This window comes from Gorilla gorilla, chromosome 19 (assembly GCF_029281585.2).
Source record: "Gorilla gorilla gorilla isolate KB3781 chromosome 19, NHGRI_mGorGor1-v2.1_pri, whole genome shotgun sequence".
In the NCBI taxonomy this organism is placed as follows: domain Eukaryota; kingdom Metazoa; phylum Chordata; class Mammalia; order Primates; family Hominidae; genus Gorilla; species Gorilla gorilla.
In genome coordinates, this window is record NC_073243.2 from 112,045,306 (window position 1) to 112,072,424 (window position 27,119).

At 50.1% G+C, this 27,119-nt stretch overlaps 1 protein-coding gene, 1 long non-coding RNA gene and 2 pseudogenes across 3 annotated transcripts in view; 3 read left to right on the plus strand and 1 right to left on the minus strand.

The window, feature by feature from the left end:
* The window catches only part of PDCD6 (programmed cell death 6), a 42,938-nt gene extending 17,510 nt beyond the window's left edge, over positions 1–25,428 (minus strand). The window contains exons 1-2 of one of the 2 annotated variants that reach the window (XM_004059098.4): positions 25,112–25,428; positions 24,129–24,190 (exon numbers count right to left, since the gene is read on the minus strand). In XM_004059098.4, coding sequence (XP_004059146.3) covers positions 24,129–24,190; positions 25,112–25,308 — 259 coding nt within the window. In that variant the 5' untranslated portion in view covers positions 25,309–25,428. The remainder of the gene's footprint in view (positions 1–24,128; positions 24,191–25,111) is intronic. The other variant, XM_019013265.3, reaches the window with a different exon arrangement.
* LOC109023873 (uncharacterized) lies at positions 5,611–11,331 on the plus strand (annotated as a pseudogene).
* On the plus strand, positions 6,021–9,589 carry LOC101142635 (serine/threonine-protein phosphatase 4 regulatory subunit 2-like; annotated as a pseudogene).
* Positions 25,285–27,119, plus strand: LOC129528099 (uncharacterized). Its single transcript, XR_008673304.2, has 2 exons — positions 25,285–25,588; positions 26,706–27,119. It is a non-coding gene; the product is annotated as an uncharacterized lncRNA (long non-coding RNA).

Consider the following 27,119-nt stretch of genomic DNA (forward strand, 5'->3'; position numbering starts at 1 on the left):
AGTTTCTGTTAGGACAGCGCTTACACTCTCCCCCATGTTTATTCTGCGGTTAACCACATGGTAGATCTGCAGTGATTCAGGAAGATGAATTATCTTCAACACACAAAAGTTCAGTCCTCTGGCATGTACGAATCCTGGTGTGGTTTTTGCACAACATTCTGCCTGGGATGCGTGGGGAGAAGCTGTGATAACAGGATCGGGATTCATTCATGCTTCATTCATCTGGGAGGCCTGCGACTGCCCAGCACAGTGTGGGCTGAGCCTCCAGCGCCGAGCACCAGACACTCCACCCTCCTGAGGCACTTGTGCAGATGCAGGTGAGATGCCCAGACCAGGAGGGTGTGCGTGGGGGGTCGGGCACCAGAGAACTTGAGATGAGATTCAACTGTGTGGATGGGTCTGGTGGAGGTGGTGGCTACTGGGCTGGGGAGGCATAAAGACGAATCCTGGTGACCCTTGCCCTGAAAAGCTGCTATGTACATTTAGTAGAAGATTGTCGATGAAAACAGACTCTCAGAAGCAAAGAGGGGCCTCGACGGGCCCCCCCACCCATGGGCAATGTCAGTCTTACTCTCTCCACCCTCGAAGGGAGCGTCCTCCTCACCTTTCTGGTCCACCTTCCCTTGCCTTGCCTGCAATTATCCACTGAATTCCTGCAGCCGCAAACAGTCTTTTTGATATGGACTACTTTGAGCTCAACATAAATCAGTTAATTAGCAGCGTGTGTTTTTGCTGCTTCATCCACTCACTCACTATCTGAGACCCATTCATGTCTCTGGGGGCCCCTCACTCGCCTTGCGCTGGCTGACTCCACTGAGGGACTTGCTGGGATGTCCTCATCCACCTGCAGTGAACGAGCATTTGGATCTCTTCCCACTTAGGTTTGTGCAAACAGTGACACCAGGTGCATCTGAAATATGCCACGTGCCCAGGTGCACACGGGGCATATGCAGCTCCCTGACCCCTCTGTGGCAAGAGAGCAGAGGCCCAGGATGAAGTGGGGAGGTGTGGGTGTGGGGCCAGGCTGGGATTGGGGAGAGGACACCGGATTCTGGGCTTTATCTGAGGGCCGAGCAGCAGGTGTCGTGGCAGCTCAGATCTGGTGTTGAACTGGCCCGATTGTCCCATAGAACTGATGTTCATGGTTTCTCTGAATAACACAGAAATGGAGCCTTGTTGTCTTGAAACTTGAGAAAGTGACATTTGTCTTATCTGAGTTCCTTTCTTAGGAAACCGACCATCAGGCCTCCCGGGTAGTGTGAAGGAAGAGAGACTCACCAGATCACACCATCTGGACAGTGAGACGCCAAACCCCTCACCCATCATGAGTGCCTGACCAGCCACCTGCCTCCTCCTGACCAACTCCTCTTCCTCACTCTCCCTAATTTCTGTTTTCCTTACACACAGTCACACTTCTTCCCTGCTATATAGTGAGTCAGGAAGATGGATTTGAAGCTGACCTCCCATCTCCTGGCCTGTAGCTTCTGATGCATGCCTTCTTCACTGGCAGTAACCATTGTCTTAGTGATTGGCTTTCTGCGTGGTGAGCAGTGGGATCTGGAACAAACCCCTGCATTCCGGGAACAGGGAGAGCAGCCTCAGCAGGCCCCCGGCCCTGAGTGCGGTCATGACCACCAGGGACCACCCACCGAAGGTGAATGTGGACAAGAAAAAAAGGCTCCTGAGGACCCAGCCAGAATTCCTGCAACGTCACGGAGAATCATGGCCACCCGGCCCATGCCCCCTTGAAGGGCAGCTGCAAGATTCATCTCATTTGTCTTTCTTTCCTGGACATCTTCAAATCTCCTTCACCACAACCTCGTGATCCTGAGTTTCCATCAAGATGTGCATTGTTTTACTATATTGCTTTAATTTACTCTGCCGGTTATCTGGAGAAATGCAACCTCATCAGCAGAAATTATTTCCACCCTGCCGCTTTTTAAATGTTATTTCCTATAGCCAGGCACTGAGCCCTTCAATGGAGGTCTAAACCCTCCACTCTCTCCCTCTGGGATTGCCAAGCCTGTGGTTTCAGTTCCATGCTCCCAGGTAGATGATGTCAACTCAAAGTCCAATACGCTTATGAAATACTTTTTGTGGTTTTTTATTTTAAGAGTTTTTTTTTTTTAATGTTTTTGTTTCATGGAGGTGACACCCTGTCTTTGACTTGTGGCAGCCTTCCTCCTTCAGTCTGCGTGTACTGAAGCCAGTGTTTGCTGTACAGCCCCTCAGCCGCAGCAGCCCACAGTGAGGTGCAGGTGCTCACGCCACCGCCCCAGAGAGCTCCTCCATTCGCCCCTCCACCCGTAGCCCCTCGAAACCACTGCCCTCCTCCCCAACACGGTAGCACTGTCTTCTCCAAGATGTCACGCGGTGGCATCCCTCGGCCTGTGCCCACCGAAACTAGCTTCCTTCACCGGGCATGTGGCCTGGGAGACCTGGGGCATTTGGGTGCATCTTTCCACTGCTGGTTGGTGCCCCCTGTGTGGAAGCATCCGCGTTGGTTCCCACCTCCTCCTGCCGATGGACATTTTGTTTTCTTCCAGTTATTGGCAATGAGGAATGAGGCCTAAACACTTGTGTGCAGGTTTGTGTGTGCACGTTTAAGTTTTCTCTTGGGGGACATTTCAGGAGCGGGGTTGCTGGATGACAGGGTAAAGATGTGCTTAACTTCATAAGAAACTCCCGGACCACTTTCCAGCATGGCGGGACCCCTCCCATTCCCACTGCAGCTTATGAGGGTCCCAGTTCCTCTGCATCATCACTAGAACCTGGGTCGGCCTGTGGTTTTTGTCTGTTTTTAGCCATTTTAATAGATTTGCAGAGGTACCGTTGACTGGCATTTCTCCAGCATCTCTATGATGTTGAGCCTCTTTCTCGGGCAATATGCCCTGTTTATACCTTCTTTGATGAGGCCTCCATTCAAATATTTGCCCTCTCTTTACTACTGGGGTTTTTACTCTCCTATGGTTCAGCTTTGATGGTTCTTCATATATTCTGCGTGCCAGTACGTTGTGAGATGTGTGATTCACACATATTTTTTTCTAGACCATGGTTTGTGTTTCATTCTCTTTAGATTTTCACATTGCTTTATAGAATTATAATTTTAAATTTATGACTACATTTAACTTGTCAATCTTTTATGAATCATGCTTTTGGTGTCATGCCTAAGAACTTTTTGCCTGACCCCAGGCCATACAAATTTTCCCATGTGTTTATCTAAGGGTTTGATAGCGTTATGTTCTCCATTTAGGCCTGTGATAAATGTTGAGTAACATTTTGTGTCAGCCATGGCCATACCTTTCTCCAACTCTGACACTATCGTGGGCGTTTGCAGCTCCCAGTGCCCCGTGCTGTTCCCGTCTTCTTGATCTGCTCTTCCTGTCATACCTTTCTCCATCTCTGACAGTATCGTGGGCGTTTGCAGTTCCCAGTGCCCTGTGCTGTTCCTGTCTTCTTGATCTGCTCTTCCTGTGAGTTTCAGGGCATGTCTTAGTGCTGGCGCTGTCCTGGTCCATCAGGGGGTCCCGTGGGCTTGTCCGTGTGGGAAAGTCGGGATTGTGATGTTGACGGGATACCCTGTGAGTCAGGGGGAGGTGCTGATGGGGGTTTCCATGTAGAAGAGAGAGGTGTTTGGTTTTCTGGATGGTGCAGACTTGAGAGGGGACAAACTTGAGAAATGCCACCAATGAGAAGCCCAGGCAGAGCAGGTCTTGGGGCCGCCCAGCTGTGTGGGAGTCAAACGTGGATGTGTCAGTGGCCATGCCAGGAGGTAAACCCTCAACCAAGGGCCTCTAGGTGTCCAAGGCCAAGTCTTGTTCAAGAGGTGCGTTCAGCTGAGCCAACCACGGCAGAAATGCATAAGGGAGATCCCATGGTTCCTCTGTTTAAATCCTCTGCTAATCCCCACCCGCCTCAGAGAAGGAGCCAAGTCCTCACAGCAGCCTGCCACCCCCACCTGACTCGGCCTCCTCTCTGCTCTGTTCTCCATACCCTTCTATCCCTCTCTGTCTCTTCTCCCACCAGAGAGGAGATCCTGCACATTTATCCTGGTGGATTCAAACCCATCTTTGCCACACAGATAGTCACCGGAATGAACAGGTATAAAGAGTCCTTTTGAAAAAGAAAAAGGCAGGCCAGGCATGGTGGCTCACGCCTGTAATCCCAGCACTTTGGGAGGCTGAGGTGGGACAATCACCTGAGGTCAGGAGTTTCAGACCAGTCTGGACAACATGGTGAAACCCCATCTCTAGTAAAAATACAAAAATTAGCCAGGGGTGGTGGCGGGCGCCTGTAATCCCAGCTACTTGGGAGGCTGAGGCAGGAGAATCACTTGAACCCAGAAGGTGGAGGTTGCAGTGAGCTGAGATCGCACCACTGCATTCCAGCCTGGGCAACAGAGTGAGACTCTGTCTCAAAAACATAACAACAGGAATAATAAAAGAAAAGTGCAAAAATTCAAACAACTTAACAGAAACTGGGGAAAAGAGCTGAACCGGCCCTCCACAGAAGAGGAAATGTGGAGGAATGGCTAATGAAAACATGAAGCGGGGCTCAGCCTAACAGGGGGAGATATCACGTGACACCCACCAGACGGGCAAAAATCCCACCACCCACAACCCAATCCATGCCAGTGATGGGGAGAATGGAGAGGAGCAGGAACACCACGCCCTGCTAAGAACGGTTGTGAAGTCTATTTTTGTTATGCTTGTATATGAAAGAGTGTATGTTGTGGGTTATGAGGAAAGTTACATTTCTTACCTGGGATGAAATTTTAAAACTTGAAAGCTACTGACCAGAAGCAACTTGCACTTGTGTACAAAAGAAACGCCCAAGAATGTTCCCAACAAAACACAGTCCTCAGGGCCCCAACCTGGCCACACACTCATCCACAGGAAGATGGAAGACATTTCCCATGCTCCCCTCAGACGATGGGAGATCACACAGCAATGAAAATGAACTATGTCAGTGTGGGTGGGTCTCAGGGAGAGAATGGAGATGGGAGATCACGCAGCAATGAAAATGAACCACGTCAGTGTGGGTGCGTCTCAGGGAGAGAATGGAGGACAGAAATAGACAGAGCAGATGCTCAGAGCCATGCAGCGCAGGAGCGGCCACACAGGAGAACTCCCTCACGTCAAAGTTCAAAACTACAGCCGAGGCAACAGAGCAAGACCCTGCCTCAAAAAGAAAACAGAAAGTTCAAAAACTAAATGGCATATTTTTTAGGGATGTGCAGATACATGGTGAAAGAAATGTACTATGAAGAAAAGTGTGGGAATAATAAAGACTAAAGCAGGAACTGATTCCCTCTGCAGGAGAAGGGAAGGGACCCGGGACTCAGGCAGGGCCTCCAGGGAGCATCCACAGTTATGTTTCTTGAGATTCTACTCCTTAAACTTGGTGGAGGTCCTCTGTGTCCAATGTGTCAATATTCTTTATACCTTACCCATACTGTACAAATGCTTTATTTCTATTCAATACTTAGAAGGCAGTTATAAACAAGATGCATTCAATAGCAAGGTGGCAGATGAACATCAGGAAGGAACATCCATGAGGTTCCATCCACGGAACCTCACCATGGATACGCTTGTGATCAAGGGCCTGGTCTCCCCTCAAGACACGGTCAGAGATCAGAGGCCACACCATCGTAGCAGTGGAGCAGGACCAGCTGGGACAGGGTCCTTCTGTGACACCTGCTGCATCACCAGGCTGTGTGAATGGACTCAATTGCCAGAACTCACAGAATAGCAGTATCAGCGCCGAAACCTCACAAGAAAAATGGTAAGTTCTAAGTTTCTCCACTAATAGTAACTCTCAGATTAATCTCTGTCATCCATCGCTTCTCCAAGAAATAACTTTTTAGGGTGACATGCCAGGCGCCATGTTGGAGGGTTGGTGGTAGCGGCTTGGGGAGATGCTCGCTCTGTTGGTCTCACTCTCTCACACGCTTCCCCTGGCTCCCTTCGTTCCCCCCACGCAACTTGGCCTGCATGCGGGAGTGTGTGCGAGGGAGTGGGAGGACGTCGGGGGATGGGGGGAGGCATTCCAGTCCCCAAGAGACCCGCGGAGGGAGGCGGAGGCTGTGAGGGACTCCGGGAAGCCATGGACGTCGAGAGGCTCCAGGAGGCGCTGAAAGATTTTGAGAAGAGGGGAAAAAGGAAGTTTGTCCTGTCCTGGATCAGTTTCTTTGTCATATAGCCAAGACTGGAGAAACAGATTCAGTGGTCCCAATTTAAAGGCTATTTTATTTTCAAACTGGAGAAAGTGATGGATGATTTCAGAACTTCAGCTCCTGAGCCAAGAGGTCCTCCCAACCCTAATGTCGAATATATTCCCTTTGATGAAATGAAGGAAAGAATACTGAAAATTGTCACTGGATTTAACGGTATCCCATTTACTATTCAGCGACTATGTGAATTGTTAACAGATCCAAGGAGAAACTATACAGGAACAGACAAATTTCTCAGAGGAGTAGAAAAGGATGTGATGGTTGTTAGCTGTGTTTATCCTTCTTCAGGGAAAAACAATTCCAATAGTTTAAATCGAATGAATGGTGGTGTGTTTCCTGGAAATTCACCAAGCTATCCTGAGAGGTCTAATATAAATGGGCCTGGGACACCCAGGCCACGTAATCGACCAAAGGTTTCTTTGTCAGCCCCCATGACAACAAATGGGTCGCCTGACAGCACAGACAGCAAAGAGGTAAATTTGCAGCAAAATGAAGAGAAAAATCACAGTGACTCTTCGACATCTGCATCACAAGTTTCCTCGGTGAGCCCTTTGAGAAATAAACATCCAGATGAAGATGCTGTGGAAGCTGAGGGGCATGAGGTAAAAAGACTCATGTTTGACAAAAAAGGCGAAGTCGGAGAAACAGCCATTCAAGCCACTTGCAGCGAAATTTCTTCAGTTATGATAGAAGAAACAGAAGCATCACCTTCATCTCAGGATAAAGACACAGAAAGCCGTGGTACCCGGCAGTGCGTACAGAAGAGGATGAAGAAGCGGATGAAGAGGAAGAAGAAGGTATTGAGAGACCATCTGTAAAAGGGAGGAGTAAGAAGATTCTCAAATTCTTGTATTCATTGCTTTCGTGAAAGAATTGTACATAATAGAACTCCTTGTAATGCCGACATTGGGCTTTTCTCCCACCTGTATGTAGTTGTTGCTGAATTTCAGGGGATGTGATTTGAATTATAGAACATCAGAATTCATGAAACTTAACTGTGGAGGCATTCTGAAAATAAAATATAAGTACAACAACATTTGCTTATTTTTAGTCTTTTATGGCATCAAGAGAAATGATCCCGGAAAGAAAAAATCAAGAAAAAGAATCTGATGATGCCTCAACTGTGAATGAAGAGACTTCTGAGGAAAATAATCAAATGGAGGAATCTGATGTGTCGCAAGCTGAGAAAGATTTACTACATTCCGAAGGTAATGAAAACGAAGGCCCTGAAAGTAGTGGTTCTTCTGACTGCCGTGAAACAGAAGAATTAGTAGGATCCAATTCCAGTAAAACTGGAGAGATTCTTTTAGAATCATCCATGGAAAATGATGACGAAGCCACAGAAGTCACCGATGAACTAATGGAACAAGACTATTTAGAAACATTTAGATGCAGTATTTTACATACAGTTCTGGTTTTAATGCCGTATAAAACTTTTATGTAAAAAAGTGCACCTTTAGTTTTACAAGAAAAGCAGGTTGTAAAATAAAGTACTTTATGGATAATTCCTGGAAGAGTTGTACATGTAAGAACCGTGAATATCAGCTCCTCTGGGTCCTGCTTACCTTACCGCTGATCTTTCTTTCTTTCTTTTGGTCTGGGCAAATCAGTGGTTTGTGTATAGATTTTTTTTTTTAATTTAGGATTAAAGTTTTTAAACTGGAAGGTAATCATAATTTTGAGAAGTTTTTTGAGATTATCACATTTAGTTTATACATATGCAAGAAGGTTTTTGTCTTGTCTCTTTCTGATAGCTCTAGCAGCTTTCATATTTTGGTCATAGTTTCAACATTTTAACATGTGAATAACAGGGTTTCATGCTGGTTTCCAGATTTTATTGTCCAGCTATGTACAATGGAACTTTAAGTTATATATATATATATATATATATATACACAAAATAATATGCATATTATATGTATATTATTTTAAGGGGGGAAATGTTATATTTTTCTGTTTCCATAAGAGATGAATACAGTGGATACTTTTTCTATTGGTAATGATTGAGTTCACCTCTTTCAGAAGACATTTTCTTTCTCTTCTGAGTAACTGAAATAAAATCTGGCCTTTGTGAAACCCTAGAAATCTTAAGTCTGTTGAAATACCAGGTTAAACACATTCCAAGAGATCTGTTCAAACTCAAATTCTTTTGTATACTTCTGAGGTGCCTGAGAAACAGACTTCATTATTTATGAGAAAATATTCTTTATTTTTGGAAATTGTGTTCAAATGTTAGCTTACTATTTTGTAGAATGAATGTTTATGAAGCTGATATGAGGCCATCTGAGAACCAAGCAGGTTCCTTGACCTTTTGCTTGCTTTTCTGAACATTGTGAATATTACACATGTCTTTCCAAATTATTCTAGAGTATGCAAGTGTCAATGGTATGAAACACCATTGTACTGGAAGAATTAATATATTACTTTAATACGTACCTGAGCTAAATGACTGAAGCTTTAGGGGTGCATAGAAACCACCATAATTTGTATGACATTTTGAAGTGAATTAAATATTTTTGAACATGAAGAAAAAATAACTTTTTATAGCTTTGCATGGGTCTATTTTTCAATTTATATTTTATTTGACTAACTGATTGAAAAGATATATATTGTGTGTGGTGTGTGATTTTGTCTGTCAGGATAATCATAGCTTAATTTCTATTATTATTATACCAATATCATTTAGTTTTTTTTAAGCTTTTCAATTCCTGAGGGTATTAATCAGGGTCTTTCTGTCTCATTAGACAGAAAACAAATCCAAACTGTGTAAGAGAAAAAGGAATGCATTGATCCCGAGGACTGAGAAGCTCCCAGGCTTAACTTGCTTGGGATTCAGCTACACGTACAGTTTGAAGTGGCGTCCTGAAACTCTCTCTCTACTTCCCCAACATCGGCTCTGTATTTAGCTCCACGAACTTCAGACTTAAACAGCATCACTGGCTCCTGACCAGGATTCCAGCTCCACGAATCTCAAACTAGAACACCAGCCTGGCTTGTCCACAGGTCTCCAGCTCCAAAACCTAAGACATCAGTGGCAGTACCTACTCCTCCCGGGGGCTCCAGCTCTGAGACCCTCAGACTTGAACCGCAGCACCAGCTCTTCCCCAGATCTCCAGCTCCACGACCCTCAACTAGAACATACCAGCTCCTCCGTGGGTCTCCAGCTCCATGACCCTCAACTAGAAACACACCAGCTCCTCCCTGGGTCTCCAGCTCCACGACCCACAAACTAGAACACTGCTCCCCACTGTATCTCCAGATCCACGACCCTCAACTAGAAACACCAATACCGACTCCTCCGCGAGTTTCCAGCTCCACAACCTAAGACATCAGAGGCAGCATTGGCTCCTCACATAGACTCCAGCTCCGGGACCCTCATATTTGAACCGCAGGACCATCTCATCCCTGGATCTGCAGCTGCACAACACTCAAATTAGAACAACATCAGCTCCTCTCCAGGTCTCCACCTGCATGGCCCTCAAATGGGAACATCAGCTCCTCCCCAGGTCTCCAGCTGCACGGCTCTCCAACAGGAACATCAGTACCTCCCCAAGTCTCAAGATACATGGCCCTGAAACTGGAACATCGGATCCCCGCAGGCTCTCCAGTGGCACGGTCCTCTAAAGGGAACATCAGCTCCCCCACGGGTCTCCAGCTGCACAGCTCTCAAATGGGAACATCAGCACATCCCCGGGTCTCCGGCTGGAAGGCCCTCAAACAAGAACATCAGCTCCTCCCCAGGTCTCCAGCGGCAAGGACCTCAAACAGGAACATTAGCTCCTCGCTAGGCCTCCAGCTGCACAGCCCTCAAACGGGAACATCAGCTCACCCCCGGATCTCCAGCTGCACGGCTCTCAAAACAGAACATCAGCTCCCCCATGGGTCTCCAGCTGCATGGCCCTCAAACTGCAACATCAGCTCCCCGCTGGGTCTCCAGCTGCACAGTCCTCAAACTAGAACATCAGCTCCCACCCAGGTCGCCAGCTGCACCACCCTCAAACCGGAACATCAGCTCCCACCTGGGTCTCCAGCGGCATGGCCCTCAAACTGGAACATCAACTCCCCCCAGGTCTCCAGCTGCACAGCCCTCAAAGGAGAACATCAGCTCCCCCCTGGGTCCTCAGCTGCATGGCCCTCAAACTGCACCATCAGCTCCCCCCACTCCCCGGGTCTCCAGCTGCATGGCCCTAAAACTAGAACATCAGCTCCCACCCAGGTCTCCAGCTGCACGGCCCTCAAACTGGAACATCAGCTACCCGCCGGGTCTCAAGCTGCACAGCCCTCAAAGTAGAACATCAGCTCCCCCCTGGGTCTCCAGCTGCACGGCCTTAAACTGGAACATCAGCTCCTGGGCCCTCAAACGGGAACATCAGCTTCCGGGCCCTCAAACTGGAACATCAGCTCCTCCACTGGGTCTCCATCTGCACATCTCTCAAACTGGAAATTCAGCTCACTCCAGGGTTTCCAAATGCACGGCCTTCTAACTGGAACATCAGCTCGCCCCCGGGTCGCCAGCTGCACGGCCCTCAAACTAGAACATCAGCTCCCACCTGGGTCGCCAGCTGCACCAACCTCAAACTGGAACATCAGATCCCCATGGGTCTCCAGCTGCAGGGCCCTCAAACTGGAACATCAGCTCCCCACCGGGTCTCCAGCTGCATGGCCCTCAAACTGGAACATCAGCTCCCGTCAGGTCTCCAGCTGCACGTCCCTCAAACTGGAATATCAGCTCCGCCCCAGGGCTCCAGGTGCACAGCCCTCAAACTGCAACATCAGCTCTCAGCTGGGTATCCAGCTGCATGGCCCTCAAACTGCAGCATCAGTTCGCCCCCGGGTCTCCAGCTGCACAGCTCTCAAACTGGAACATCAGCTTCCTCCTGAGTCTACAGCTTCACGGCCCTAAAACTAGAACGTCTGCTCCCCTCTGGGTCTCCAGCTGCACGGCCCTCCAATTGCAACATCAGCTCCCCCACCAGGTTCAAACTGTTCCAGGTTAAGGGCTGTGCAGCTGGAGACCTGGTGGGGAGCTGATGTTCCAGTCTGAGGGTCTTGCAGCTGGAGACTCGGGGGTAGCCGATGCTGCAGTTTGAGGGCTGTGCAGCTGGAGACCTGGATGGGAACCAATGTTCCAGTTTGAGAGCTGTGCAGCTGGAGACACTGTGGGGAGCAGATGTTCCAGTTTGATATTCCTCCCCGGGTCTCCAGGTGCACGGCCATCAAACTGGAATATCAGCTCCCCGGCCCTCAAACTGGAATATCAGCTCCCCGCCGGATATCCAGATGCACAGCCCTCAAACTGGAACATCAGCTCCACCTTGGGTATATACCTGCACGGCCCTCAAACTGGAACATCAACTCTCCACCGGGTCTCCAGCTGCACGGCCCTCAAACTTCAACATCAGCTCCCCGCTGGGTCTCCAGCTGCACGGCCCTCAAACTGGAACATCAGCTACCCCCTAGTCTCCAGCTGCATGGCCCTCAACCTGGAACATCACCTCCCCACCAGGTCTCCAGCTGCACGGCCCTCATACTGGAACATCAGCTTCCCGCGGGGTCTCCAGCAGCATGGCCCTGAAACTGGAATATCTTCTCCCCCCCGGGTCTCCAGCTGTATGGCCCTCAAACTGGTACATCAGCTCCCCGGCCCTCAAACTGGAACATCAGCTCCCCGCGGTGTCTCCAGCTGCACAGCCCTGAAACTGGAACATCAGCTCCCTCCCGGGTCTCCAGCTGCACGGACCTCAAACTGGAACATCAGCTCCCACCTGGTCTCCAGCTGCACGGTCCTCAACCTGGAACATCACCTCCCAACCAGGTCTCTAGCTTCATGGCCCTCATACCGGAATATCAGCTTCCCGCTGGGTCTCAAACTGCATGGCCCTCAAACTGGAACATCTTCTCCCCCACACAGGTCTCCAGTTGCATGACCCTCAAACTGTTACATCAGCTACCCGGCCCTCAAACTGGAACATCAGCTCCCGCCGGATCTCCAGCTGCATGACCCTCAAACTGGAACATCAGCTCCTTCCGGAGTATTCAGCTACGCGACCCTCAAACCAGAACAGCTCCTCCTCGAGTCTTCAGCTGAACGACCCTCAAGCTAGAACATCAGCTCCTCCTCAAGTCTTCAGTTGCAAGACCCTCAACTTAGAACATCAGCTCCTCCCCGAGTCTTCAGCTGCAAGATCCTCAATCCAGAACATCAGCTCCTCTCCCGGTCTGCAGCTGCAAGACCTTCAAACTACATCAGCTCCTCTCCAGGCCTGCAGCTGCAAGATACTCAAATTAGAACATCAGCTCCTCTCTAGGTCTCCAGCTCCAAGACCCTCAATCTAGAACATCAGCTCCTCCCTGAACATCCAGCTGAAAGACTTTCAACGCAAACAACATAAGCTCCACCCCGAGTCTTCAGCTGCAACACCCTTAAACTAGAACATCAGCTTCTCTCCAAGTCTTCAGCTGTAGGTCCCTCAAGCTAGAACATCAGCTCCTCCCTGGCTCTTCAGCTACATGACCCTCAAACTAGAACATCAGCTCCTCCCCGAGTCTTCAGCTGCAGGACCCTCAATCTAGGACATCAGCTCCTCCCTGAGTCTCCAACTGAAAGACCCTCAATGTGAACAACATGAGCTCCTCCCCAAGTCTTCAGCTGCACGACCGTCAAACTAGAACATCAGCACCTCCCTGAGTCTTCAGCTGCATGACCCTCAATCTAGAACATCAGCTCCTCCCCGGGTCTGCAGCTGCAAGACCCTCAAACTAGAACATCAGCTCCTCTCCGGGTCTGCAGGTGCCAGACCCTCAAACTAGAACATCAGCTTCTCTCCAGGTCTCTAGTTCCGTGACCCTAAATCTAGAACATCAGCTCCTCCCTGAGTCTACAACTGAAAGACCCTCAACGCGGACAACATCAGCTCCTCCCCAAGTCTCCAGCTGCACGACGCTCAATCTAGAACATCAGCTCCTCTCCAGGTCTGCAGCTACAAGATTCTCAAACTAGAACATCAGCTCCTCTCTGGGTCTGCAGCGGCAAGACCTTCAAACTAGAAATTAGCTCCTCTCTGGGCTTGCAGCTGCAAGACCCTCAAATTAGAACATCAGCTCCTCTCTGGGTCTGCAGCTGCAAGACCCACAAACTAGAGCATCAGCTTCTCTCCAGGTCTCCAGTTGCATGACCCTAAATCTACAACATCAGCTCCTCCCTGAGTCTCCAACTGAAAGACCCTCAATGTGAACAACATCAGCTCCTCCCCGAGTCTTCAGCTGCACGACCATCAAACTAGAACATCAGCTCCTCCCTGAGTCTTCAGCTGCATGACACTCAATCTAGAACATCAGCTCCTCCCCGGGTCTGCAGCTGTAAGACCCTCAAACTAGAACATCAGCTCCTCCCTGGGTCTGCAGCTGCAAGACCCTCAAACTAGAACATCAGCTTCTCTCCAGGTCTCTAGTTCCGGGACCCTAAATCTAGAACATCAGCTCCTCCCTGAGTCTCCAACTGAAAGACCCTCAACGCAGACAACATCAGCTCCTCCCCAAGTCTCCAGCTGCATGACGCTCAATATAGAACATCAGCTCCTCTCTGGATCTGCAGCAGCAAGACCTTCAAACTAGAACATTAGCTCCTCTCCGGGTCTGCAGCTGCAAGGCCCTCAAACTAGAACATCAGCTCCTCTCCGGGTCTGCAGCTGCAAGACCCTCAAACTAGAGCATCAGCTTCTCTCCAGGTCTCCAGTTCCGTGACCCTAAATCTAGAATATCAGCTCCTCCCTGAGTCTCCAACTGAAAGACCCTCAATGTGAACAACATCAGCTCCTCCCCGAGTCTTCAGCTGCATGACCCTCAATCTAGAACATCAGCTCCTCCCCGGGTCTGCAGCTGCAAGACCCTCAAACTAGAACATCGGCTTCTCTCCAGGTCTCCAGTTCCGTGACCCTAAATCTAGACCATCAGCTCCTCCCTGAATCTCCAACTGAAAGACCCTCAATGCGAACATCAGCTCCTCCCCAAGTCTTCAGTTGCACGACCCTCAAATTAGAACATCAGCTCCTCCCCAAGTCTGCAGTTGCAAGACCCTCAAATTACAACCTCAGCTCCTCCCCGAGTCTTCAGCTGCACGACCCTCAAACTAGAACATCAACTCCTCTCCAGATCTCCAGTTCCGTGACACTCAATCTAGAACATCAGCTCCTCCCTGAGTCTCCAACTGAAAGACCCTCAACGTGAACAACATCAGCTCTTCCCCAAGTCTTCAGCTGCACGACCCTCAAACTAAAACATCAGCTCCTCTCCAGGTCTCCAGCTGTAGGGCTCACAAACTAGAACATCAGCTCCTCTCCGAATCTTCAGCTGCACGACCCTCAATCTAGAACATCAATGCCTCTCCTGGTCTCCAGCTGTAGGGCCCTCAAAATAGAACACCAGCTGCTCCCCGAGTCTTCAGCTGTACAACCCTAAAACTATAACATCAGCTCCTCTCTGAATCTCCTGCTGTAGGGCCCTCAAACTAGAACATCAGCTCCTCCCCGAGACTTCAGCTGTACGACCCTCAAACTAGAACATCAGCTCCTCCCTGAGTCTTCAGCTGTATGACCCTCAATCTAGAACATCAACTCCTCTATGGGTTTGCAGCTGCAAGACACTCAAACTAGAACATCAGCTCCTCCCTGAGTCTTCAGCTGTATGACCCTCAATCTAGAACATCAGCTCCTCTCTGAGTCTCCAGCTGAAAGACCCTCAATGCGAACAACATCAGCTCCTCCCCGAGTCTTCAGCTGCATGACCCGTACTCTAGAACATCAGCTCCTCCCCGAGTCTTCAGTTGCATGACCCTCAATCTAGAACATCAGCTCCTCCCCGAGTCTTCAGCTGCATGACCTTCAATCTAAAACATTAGCTCCTCTCCGGGTCTGCAGCTGCAAGACCCTCAAACTAGAACATCAGCTCCTCTCCGGGTTTTCACCTCCAAGACCCTCAATTTAGAACATCAGCTCCTCCCTGAGTCTCCAGCTGAAAGACCCTCAAAGCGAACAACATCAGCACCTCCCCGAGTCTTCAGCTGCACGATGCTCAATCTATAACATCAGCTCCTGTCCGGTTCTCCAGCTGTATGACCCTCAATCTGGAACATCAGCTCCTCCCTGGGTATCCAGCTAAAAGACCCTCAATCTAGAACATCAGCTCCTCCCCGAGTCTTCAGCTGAAAGACCCTCAAAGTGAACAATATCAGCTCATCCCCGAGTCTTCAGCTGCACAATGCTCAATCTATAACATCAGCTCCTGTCTGGTTCTCCAGCTGCACGACCCTCAATCTAGAACATCAGCTCCTCTCCGGATCTTCAGCTGTAGGGCCGTCAAACTAGAACCTCAGCCCCTCCCCGAGTCTTCAGCTGCACAACCATCAAACTAGAACCTCAGCTCCTCCCTGTGTCTCCAGCTCCACAACCCTCAAACTAGAACCACACCAGTTCCTCCCTGGGTCTCCAGCTCTACGACCCTCCAATTAAAATAACATCAGCTCCTCACGGGTCTCCATCTGCATGACCCTCAAGCTAGAACACCTCTCCCACCTGGATCTCCAGCTCCACGACCCTCACAGAACAGCCAAACCAGCTCCTTCACTGTCTTCAGCTCCACAACCTAAGACATCAGTGGCAGCACCAGCTCTTCCCTGGACCTCCAGCTCAACGACTCTCATAGACTTAAAAGGCAGCACCGGCTCCTCCCCAAGGCTCCATCTCCACCACCTTCAGATTTGAACAGCGATAGCACCAGCTCCTCTCCAGGTCTTCAGCCCCAAGACCCTCCCTGACCAATCCCTTCTTACAAAATTCAACAGTCAAGAAAACTCCAGCAGAAGTAAATGAATAAATGTTTTGTTTTCAAATCGATGTCTCTTTTATGTTCATGAGTTAACTTTTCTACTTTCCATTAGCCTTGCAATCTACTTATGTCCAATGTGAAACAGAAACACACCACTTGAAATCACGTTTAAAAACTTAGTAGTATTTTTAAAGAAAATCATCACACAGCTGTAGATGCGATCTTATTTCTCTCTGCCTGTGCAGAAGTCTTATGAAAATTCGAACTATGAATTTACTTTGTTGAGATTCCCAGAATACACATTAATCCCAACTGTTACTCCCCTCCTTAAAATCTTTTAACATATTCCCATCGCCTGAGCATAAATGCCAGCTCCCATCCACAGCCCAAAGTGCCCAGCACGGCCCTGCCCTCTACCCTGGTCTATGGTCTCCCCTCTTAAATGCCAGCTCCCATCCACAGCCCAAAGTGCCCAGCACGGCCCTGCCCTCTGCCCTGGTCTATGGACTCCACTCTTAAATGCCAGCTCCCATCCACAGCCTACAGTGCCCTCACAGCCCTGCCCTCTGCCTGGGTCTATGGACTCCCCTCTTAAATGCCAGCTCCCATCCACAGCCCACAGTGCCCAGCACAGCTCTGCCCTCTGCCCTGCCCTCTGCTCTGGCCTAAGGTCTCTCCCCTGTGCCGTTCCCTTCCTGACAGACAGGCCTCTGTCCGTTCCTCAAACCACACAGGCTCAGGCCTGACTTCAGGCCTTTGCGCTTCTGTGCCCTCTGCCTAGGGTGCCTTTCCCGGGCTCTGCATCCTCCTCTCAACCTGCTGAGCTCCAGCCTGCTGGTCGCCCCTCAGGTGGATGAACACACGGTGTCCTCTCGCCAAGCTGGCTTTTGCACAGGCTCTTCTCTGTGCCAGACACAAACCCTCTCTATCGGGGTTTACTCTCTAAATACCATTCGTCCTTGGAGTCTCCACTGAAATATCGCTCCCTGCCCACCCCCCTCCCTTGGACTTAACCTTGGTTAGGTTGCCAACCCCTGTCTCCTGACTCCGGGAAGCTAGATGCTCTCCTAGCACTCAGAACTTGCCCATCGCCACATTCTGCACACCTGTGATTACTGGGTTAGGTTGGTGCACAAGTCATCGCGGTTTTTGCCATTACTATCAATGAACTGCAGCACCGGCTCCTCCCCGTTTTTTTTTTTTTTTGACATTACTTTTAATGACTGCTGCACCAACCTATTAGAATCATTTATATTTATTCATCCATCATCTGCCTTCCCCTCCAGAAAGGAAGCTCCATGAGAATAGAGGCCAAATCTACTCAAATCACTCCACCTTCCCACACATTGTCAATAATCATTTACCGACTGACTGACAGAGAAATGCCTTCCCTGTTGCTGGGATGAGGCACATGACATGCCCCTTTGAAAGTCACTGTCATGGACAGCTGGCATTTGCTCTTCACTGCTGCACCCGTGGCGTGGCTGGGCTTAGGCTGATCTAGTCTGGCCTTGACTCCAGGCTGAGGGTGGGAACCATGCCTGCTCCACACGCCCCTCATCCCACAGCCAGAGCCGCCATCCCCTGCGGCACACACATCTCGTGGGGAAAATCAAGAGCCTAAGAGGGCAGGCCTGGCAGTGCCACACATTCCAGGCTTCTGCTTGTGATGTGTCTGTGAAAATCTCGTTGGCAGAAGCAAGTCACCCAGCCACGAGCAACACCTATAAGTCCATCCACCCTCCCTCGGGCCCTGGCAAGGATGCGGCTGTGTCATACTCTTACGGGGGGAATGAAAAACTGAGGCCCAAAATTAAATCACCCATGGCAAGAAATGTCAGTCTCTGTGTCCCCACACTGGAATTCTTCTTCACCAGTGGGTTTGCCTGAGCTGACTTCCCTTTGCAATGGTGTCTGCAGGTTTAGGCCAATGCTGTTCCCCATGGAGGACAGAGAAGCCTCAATGGGCCTCTCTGTTGGGAAGAATAAGATATTAGCTTGGCGCAAAACAACTGCAAGCCACAGGTGGCACACGCCCCGTGAGACAGGAGAGGGGCAGAGAACTGTGGAAACTCAGGAAAGCTTGCATCCCTAGCCCCTCCCACGTCCCCAACCCCTCCCCTGTGTCCCCAGCACCCTCCCCCACATCCCCAGCACCCTCCTGTGTCCCCAACACCCTCCCCTGCATCCCCAGCACCCTCCCCTGTGTCCCCAGCCCTCTCCCCTGCTTGCCCCATCTCTTTCTTTTTTTCATTTTCTTTCTTTCCTTTTGTTTTATTTGAGACAGGGTCTGGCTCTGTCACCCAGGCTGGAGCACAATGGCACGATCTCGGTTTACTGCAACCTTCACCTCCTGGGCTGAAGCAATTCTCCCTCCTCAGCCTCCCCAGTGGCTGGGACTACAGATGCACGCCACCACACCCAGCTAAATTTTTTTTTTTTTTTTGGTAGAGACAGGATCTGCCATGTTGCCCAGGCTGGTCTCAAATTCCTGAGCTCAAGTAATCCTCCCACCTCAGCCTCCCAAAGTGCTGGGATTACAAGCATGAGCCACCGAGTTCAGCCTGCTTTATTTTTCTCTACAGTACTTGGAATCTTCTAATGTACTAAGGACACGTGTATTTTCTTTCTGTCTTCCCTAGAACAGGAGCTTAACGTGAGCAGGTGTTTTTGTTTATCTCATTTATCACCCTATCCCCAGTGCCTGGAACAGGGTCTGGCACATGAATGGTGTGTTCTAAATAAATATTTTTAATAGATAAATGAATGAAATATCATACAAGAGAAAGCTAGTATCTGGAACTCACCCATCAACACAACCTAAAAGCCAAAGACCTTTAGCCTGTCTCTGCCTCTGAACACACCCAACCCCGGAGGAGCCAGCAGCGGAAAAAGGGGAACAAAGGTGGGGAAGGGAGCAGGTGGTGCCCACCAAGTAAGGAACCCTGAGGCTTAGGCCGAACCTGAGCTGGAGAAGGGACTAATCTAGGAACTGGGTGTGAGATTAAAGTTTAGATTTGTCTGGCCTGGACTTTGTAACACCTAAACAAGAGTTATTCTATTCTTTTTTTTTTTTTTTTGAGATGGAGTCTCACTGTCCCCCAGGCTGGAGTACAGTGGCGCGATCTCAGCTCACTGCAACCTCTGCCTCCCAGGTTCAAGTGATTCTCACGCCTCAGCCTCCCCAGTAGCTGGGATTACAGGTGCGCACCACCATTCCCAGCTAATTTTGTATTTTTAGTAGAGATGGGGTTTCACCATGTTGGCCCCCTGGCTCACGCCCGTAATCCCAGCACTTTGGGAGGCCGAGGCGGGCAGATCAAGAGGTCAGGAGATCGAGACCATCCTAGCTAACACGGTGAAACCCCGTCTCTACTAAAAAGACAAAAAATTAGCCAGGCATTGTGGCGGGTGCCTGTAGTCCCAGCTACTCGGGAGGCTGAGGCAGGAGAATGGCATGAACCCAGGAGGCTGAGCTTGCAGTGAGCCAAGATAGTGCCACCGCACTCCAGCCTAGGCAACAGAGACTCTGCCTCAAAAAAGAAAAAAAAAAAATACAAAAAATTAGCTGGGCATGGTGGTGGGCGCCTGTAGTCCCAGCTACTCAGGAGGCTGAGGCAGGAGAATCGCTTGAACCCCAGATGCGGAGGTTGTAGTGAGCCAAGATCGCGCCACTGCACTCCAGCCTGGGCGATAGAGCAAGCCTCTATCTCAAAAACACACATAAAAAAACCTTCAAATGAATGTAAGAATTATTATTTTTTAAAGTACAGCTTTAAAAATGCCCCTTACAAATACATCAGTGTTATATTAAGGCAAACCTACTTCAGAAGCACAAAGTTAATTTCTTATAATTCCAAGAAATATGTGAATGTTTAAAAAAAAGGAAAAAAAAAACACCCGAAAAGGGATCAAACTCAAGATAGTTTGGAACATTTTATTGCAAAAAGAAGGGCAGAGAACAGTCTTCTTCTTCATACCTGTTCACCACAGACCTCCCTGAGAGCAGTAATTTTAGCAGCTCTCCTGTGCAAACAAGTCTCATGAAGGAATCAGTGTATGGGCCACAAATACCTTCTCAGTGTGGTTTCACCTAGAATACAAGCACTCAGAAGCACACATTTAACTGAAGTGAGAAACCAGGCCATTTTGTAGCTTCAGTTTTTCTACCAGTAATATATTAATTTCTTGAAATAGCCTAATAATTTAGTTCTACTATCAAAACAGAAGCCCAATCTGTGAGCACAACTATTATAGAAGTCAAACTAATTTCAATCATATTAGTATAGGAATTAATATTAGTATAGGCTGAGGCAGGAGGATCACTTGAGCCTAGGAGTTTGAGACCAGCCTGAGCTAGACAGTGAGACTCCATCTCTAATTTTTTTCTTAAAATAAAGAAATTCAGAGAGAAGGAAGAGGATATGTGTTTATCCAAGGACAAATTTTGTGTGCCTGTACATACAACACAACTATGAACCTTCCTTCATGTAGCTCACAACCTAGTAGTGAGAGGGAACTATGAAAACATGAGCCCCCACGATGAGGAAAAAGGTGCATATCAGAGAAAAGAAAAATGCTGCGATGATCCAATGGCAGGAGCAGCGTGCATCCACTTTCTTTGTTTTTTTGAGATGGGGTTTTGCTCTGTCTCCCAGGCTGGAGTGCAGTGGCTTGATCTCAGCTCAATGCAGCCTCAACCTCCCAGGCTCAAGCGATCTTCCCATCTCAGCCACCCAAGTAGCTGGGAATACAGGCGTGCACCACTACAGTCGTTTACTTTTTGTAGAAACAGGGTCTCACAATGTTGCCAAGGCTGGCATCCTGAAGGGCGGGTGGGGCTTCATCCTACAGAGATGAAAGGCAGAAGCAGCTCAGAGCCCAAAGCAAAGGGGTGGAGGACAAGGGCATCTTCAGAACAGAGTGGCTCGGCTGAGACATCCAGTGGGATGCCACCAGGCAGAGGTGTGGTGGAAAAACACAGGGCCACACGGTGAATGCTCACATGTGAGGAGCAAACCACCACAGAACACGACAGAAACACGGTGTACTAAATCAGGCTTCAAATCACAGCCCTGCAACTTGAGAGCTACCACAGGTAACCCGGAAAGGGAGCACCGACAGCAATGCCCACTGCCTGAGGCTGTGAGATGGACCAGAAACCTGTGCTTACTAACAACCTGCCTTATTCCAGAAGGAATTCAGGAAACGCAGAGACACTCACGGTACAGCAAAATAAAGTAAATGTGAATCATGTTGGCTGAGGAGAAAGTGAAGAGTCTAAGACTATGTCATAAAGTTTACCTCTACTCTAAACTCTCATTACTGGTGAGCCACCAACCTGACTTTAAATTTTCTAGCAGCTAAATTGAAGAGGAAAATGTAATCAGGTAAAGGTTTATAAGATGCAAACAAATGAGAACAGCCACCACAGTTGCTGAGAACACGTGCAGCTCCAGGAGAAATGGGGTGGCCATTTCCTGGGGCTGCCCTGCAGCAGGTGTGTGAGCCCCAAAGCCAGTGTCTCTCGGGGTGAACAGTGACTACGGGCTTCATGGGGCCACATGCCCCCAGCACAAGCTGAGGAAATCTCCCAGGGCAATTCAGGCAACAGGGTCTCACAGTGTTGCCCAGGCTGGTCTCAAACTCCTGGGCTGAAGGGATCCCCCTGCCTTGGCCTCCCAAAGTGTTGGGAGGTCAGGCGTGAGCCACTGCACCTGGCCCTGCACTCACATTAAAGAGGGCTTTGCATCCTGAAGGGCGGTGGGGCTTCATCCCACAGAGATGAAAGGCAGGGAAGCTCAGAGCCCAAGGTAAAGGGGGGCGCCTAACAAAAGTGACTCCATTGGGACCACGGTGAGAGGGTCCCGATACACAGCTTGGGTTAAGCCACTGATTTCAAAGTATCTCAGGAATGGTGGACTCAGCACCCATCAGGCAATTCTCTCAAGCAGTCTCCTGGTAGATATTTAGTAGCAGCTGAAATCAAGCTTATGTTCTGACTGACACTTGCTCATGGTTAAAGAGCTATATACGCTTTGAGGACCAGCTGAACTGGGGCAGGACTAACGCCCTCTGGTGAAAATACAGGAACCCAAACACACAAGTCAGAGCAGGAGGTGTCTCCCCCACCCCCAAACAATAATGCTGACCTTGGATTTGGGTTAAGTGCTTAGCCCAGCGTGTGAGTGTTCAGTAAGTGGAAACCATCATCACCATCATCAGGTAATGGAAAACCATCAAAGCTTTGAGCTGGCTTGTTAGCCAAGAATAGTAGTAGTGTATTAGCTACTACTAATACTCACAGCTGACAATTACTGAGCACTTGCTCTGTGCCAGGAATCACGGAAACACCTCGCATGCATTTCCTCAATACTCCCTCCCAGTAACGGCGAGGACACAAAACTGGTAGAGCCAGGACTGGAATCCAGGCAGGCCCCAAAGCACTCCAGTGGAGCCTGCCAAGGTGGGCAGGCTACCATACTAACGAGGTCCAGTATTTGACCACCACTCCTAGTTGAGCAAGTTTAACAGAAAACCTAAAACTAAACCTAAAATCTAAAAATTTGAGCAAATGCATAAAAAGCAGGCTGTTAAAGTGGATCATAAATCTTGCATCACTCACTGGAAAACCACTCAAAATAAATGTCTCTGAAACATGGCCTCTGAGGAGGGCACTCCGTGTGGCTTGTATCACCCTGGTGACAAACCACTTGAACCTGGATGGTCATCTGACCATATTTAACAGGTGATGCACAGAGCCATTTGCATCCACTGTGGTCAACATTCAGGAAGTTTTAAGCTAAGATTTGCCAAATTGTAGCCTACTGGATTCCGGGTTCTCTTGACATCTCTTTCTAGTCGCCATGTCTTGCACTTCCCGAGTATAAATGAACTGAGATGCAAATAAAAAAAGGAGGATTTAAGAATAATGAAAAGAGAAAAATCAAGAAAGCACAATCACTAGTGTAGAGATAACAGTATTTCTGAATTCCCTGAAAACAATCTATATAAATGCATGTGAAATAATACACCAGCATCTGTGGCCCACACGCCACATATCAGGAACGGATGTCAGAATATAAGGTAAACATGTCACTCTGAAAACACAAATCCTCACAAATCATTAGGCAGTAAGGCTGAATCCAGCACCCCCCCACCCACAGCGCAGTGAGGCAGTGTCTAGCAGCCACAGTGCTCCCCGCGCCCCAGTTCAGTCTCTGGCAACTTCAGATACTTCCCACTAAGAACGAGGAGCCTTTCAACATTTTCACAACATCTCAAAACTGACCCCTATTCTAGCTTAAATGGCACGGATCTGGAAAGGCAAACTATACACAGAATCAGAAAAGATGACTGCCCCTGAGGGATTACAGAAAAAGTGGCAGTCAGGTTTCAATGAAGTAAAATGTGTCCAATGATAGCTCAGGGGAGGGGGAACAACTGAGCTGAAACTGGCAAGAACGTAACTCCAGGGAGCTCACAACACGCAAGGACCCGATTTCCCGCTGCCTGAACGCCCAGTATTCGCACACTGATAAGAACACCTCCCCATAACTCCCCTGCCAGCGCCTCCAACACCCCCAATCCTTTCCCCAGGAACCCAGTCCCAGTTTCTGCAGTTCCTGTAACAGCCACGTTCCCACACAAGTGCTGCCTGAGCTCCCCAAGCCCTCCAATCACCTCCCAGTGCCCTCGAAGGTCTATTCAGAGAAGTCACCAAGATGCAGTCAGCGAGGAAATTCAAGGACCTCCAACTTACCAAAAGGCTTTTGGCTGTACAGAGCTAACCTTCCTATTCCCCTCCTAAACCTACAATCTAGTTTTCATTTCCCAAAAAGCCTTTCCCTGTGCTCACGCACGCAGTTGTTAGCTGGCTCGGTGAGGCACTCCAAGCAGTAACAGCGGTAGCCACAAAATAAACCAGAAGCATCTCCACCATGAAGCAGTAATAACAATTTGTCCTAATGATTCCTTTGTCCTTGGAAAAACAACTTCAGAAAGTTATCCACTGTGAACAGGGCAGGCTCGCGGCTTCTTGGTCCGGAGACCCAGGTCCCACTGGCCCACTCACCGTTGGAGAGAGCTTGCTGAAGCTCGGTGTCTGATATCACTCCACTCCTGTCTTTATCGACCCTATAACATAAAGAAAACCAAATAAGCTGGCGATCGAAAGTTCAGGAAAAGCAAAACAAACGTCTCCTGTCAACCCTGCACCGACTCTGGAAGGCTCCCTCCTGGAACCTCCGCCTCTCCCGTCCTGCTGAGGAGTACAGCGGAATCAAGGAAGTGCCCCAGGAGCCGACGTCCAGTGTGGTCTTCCCCTAAGAGGCCAATCATCTTTCTCTTTTCCCACCTCAATCCTTCCCTTTCTTCCCCTCCTGGCCTGTCTGAATTCCCATTTGCACCAGTTTCCCTTTTTCACAGACAAGAAAAGATTCCCTCAGATAACTAAGCCATTCCCTGGCCATCAATCACTACAGTTTCGGACATTCAGTGGAAAAGCGACCAGGGACAGAAGGCGCCGCCATAAAGGTCACCTGGCCCGAGCAGACGCCAGGTCGCTGCTTCTTCCTTGGCTGCTGACATTTTAACAGCGGCCCAGACAGTCTGTTTCCGCTTTCCCCAAACAAGCGCCCTGGAGACCCTCCACCTGGCGGCTCTTGAGGCGAGGAAAAGGGCCTGGCTCAGGAGCCGGTGGCCGCGACCTCGGGTCTGCAGTGGCGCACTCTGCATCTTGGGAAGGGCCCGACGCACAGGACAGGGACCGGGCAGGAGGCAGGGGCGGCCACAGGAGACCAAGCAGGGGAAGGTGGAGACCGCGGGGGACCCGCCAGGGGACGCGGGCGGCCGCGTCGGCTGGGGCAGGGGTCGGGGGCGGCGGCAGGGGACGGGGGGGGCCGCGGGGGACCCGACAGGGGACAGAGGAGGCCGCGGTAGAACCGGCAGGGAACGAGGTTCGTCGGGGCAGAGGTCGGGGTCGGCCGGGGGAGTCGGGACAGGGGTCGGGGCCGCCGCGGCGGAGGCGGGAGGTGCCCGGGCGGTGCCAGGCCGCACCTCTGAAAAACGTTCCACAGGAAGCTCTGGTCCGGCAGCGCCGCGCCTGCAGCCGGCCCAGGGCCGGCCCCAGGGCCGGGGCGGTAAGAGTAGGCGGCCATGGGCCAAGGCACGCGGCTGGGCTGAGGCTCCTGCGGCGACGGGAGACCTCTCAGGCCGACTCCGCTTCCGCCTCTGCCGGGGGCAGGGCCTGGCATTATCACCACTTCCGGGGGCGCAGGAAATGCGTGGTCTCCGGGATGGTCACGGGGTCCTACGCGGCCAATCCCCTCGCAGCTAAGTTGCCAGGCAACGCCCTGGAGCCTGCGGGGCGGGCGGGGTCTGGGAGCCTGGAGGAAGCGAGAGCTTTGGCGCAGGCCGCCTGCGCGCTGTGCCAGGAAGATGCTTGGAGAAAACGTCCGGCCCCCCGACCTGGGACAGGAAGTGATGGAGCACGGACTTAGTTTGCCTTTCAGTTCTTGTATAAAAAGTTTTGAGGTGAATGTGATTCGCTAACAGTCGGAAACTCTGGGCGGGGCGTAGTAGCTCACACCTGTGATCCCTGCGCTTTGGGAGGCGGAGGCGGGCGGAGCTCTTGAGCCCAGCAGTTCGGACCAGCCTGGGCAGCATGGCTAGACCCCATCCCTACAAAAATTACAAAAAGTAGTCGGGCGTGGTGGGCTCCTGTGGTCCCATCTGCTCTGTGGACTGAGGCGGGAGGATCGCCTGAGCCCGGGAGGTCAAAGCCGCAGGGAGCCGAGCTCACTGCACTACAGGGGTGGACAGCGAGACTCTGCCAAAAAAAAAAAAAAAAAAAAAAAAAGCAAAAGCAGGCTGGGCGCGGTGGCTCATGCCTGTAATCCCAGCACTTTGGGAGGCTGAGGCCAGTGGATTACCTGAAGTCGGGAGTTCGAGACCAGCCTTGGCCAATTTGGAGACACCCCGTATCTACTAAAAGTACAAAATTAACCGGGCGTGATGGTGCACGCCTGTAATCCCAGCTACTCGGAAGGCTGAGGCAGGAGAATTGCTTGAACCCGGGAGGCGGAGGTTTCAGTGATTCGAGATCGGGCCATTGCACTCCAGGCCTGGGCAACAAGTGCAAAACTCCGTCTCAAAAAAAGAAAAAACAAAAGTCAAAACACAATTCGGGTGGGAAGGGCAGTGTGCAGTATTCTTGGTTGTCTGTTCCGCCCCCAAAAGCTTCCCTCCTTTAGGTTTAACCTGCGACCCGCGCTCTCCATCAGTGCGGGCCCCCGACCCCGTGCAGCTGGAAACACTCGGCGCCTCCCTGCCGGGCCCCTTCACACCCCGGTGGTGGTGCAGCCCTGCCTCCCGCAAGGCAGCACTGCTTTCGTGCTGGACACAGTTCTAAGGTGGAGCCTGGAGTGCCTTAGGCACAAATCCCGGAATTGGGAAGTGCCCAGCTTTGGGCCACTGTGATCCCTGGGTCTTTCCCGCGCGCGTAGTCTCGTGCCGCCTTCCACCCCGGTCCTGTGTCCTGTGCCCCGGTTCAGGATACTACAATTGTTCTCATTATTTCATGGGGTTATTTCAGCTTTTCAGTTTCTTCAGTGCCTCATTCCATGAATGCTAACTTTTTTCATCCTCTTAGTTCCTAGGGTTGTCTCTGAGTTTTCACCCAGTTGTCTACCAAGATGTTGAATGGACCCAGAGCCAAGGACGTGGTCTTTTATCAGTGGCAGCTGAGACTCTCTTCCCTGTGGACGCAAATCCATTATTCAGCACTCTGGGCACAGCTACAGATCTGATCAGCTATCCATTCTCCAAACTATCTCATCCTCTGTCCCATTTTTCTGTCTCTCTTGTCCACAAGGCATATACCTGAGAGTTTTCAAATTCCTCAGAGAAATTTGGATATTCTGTGGCTTTGGCATTCACCTAATGTGTTAATCTACAAACCGTTTTTACAGTGTGGATTTTTTTTTCATGATGTGAATTCAAGTGGTTTCTAATGTTCTCTTCATAAAGTTGTAAACCAAAAATAAAATTCTAAGGCCCCACCCCA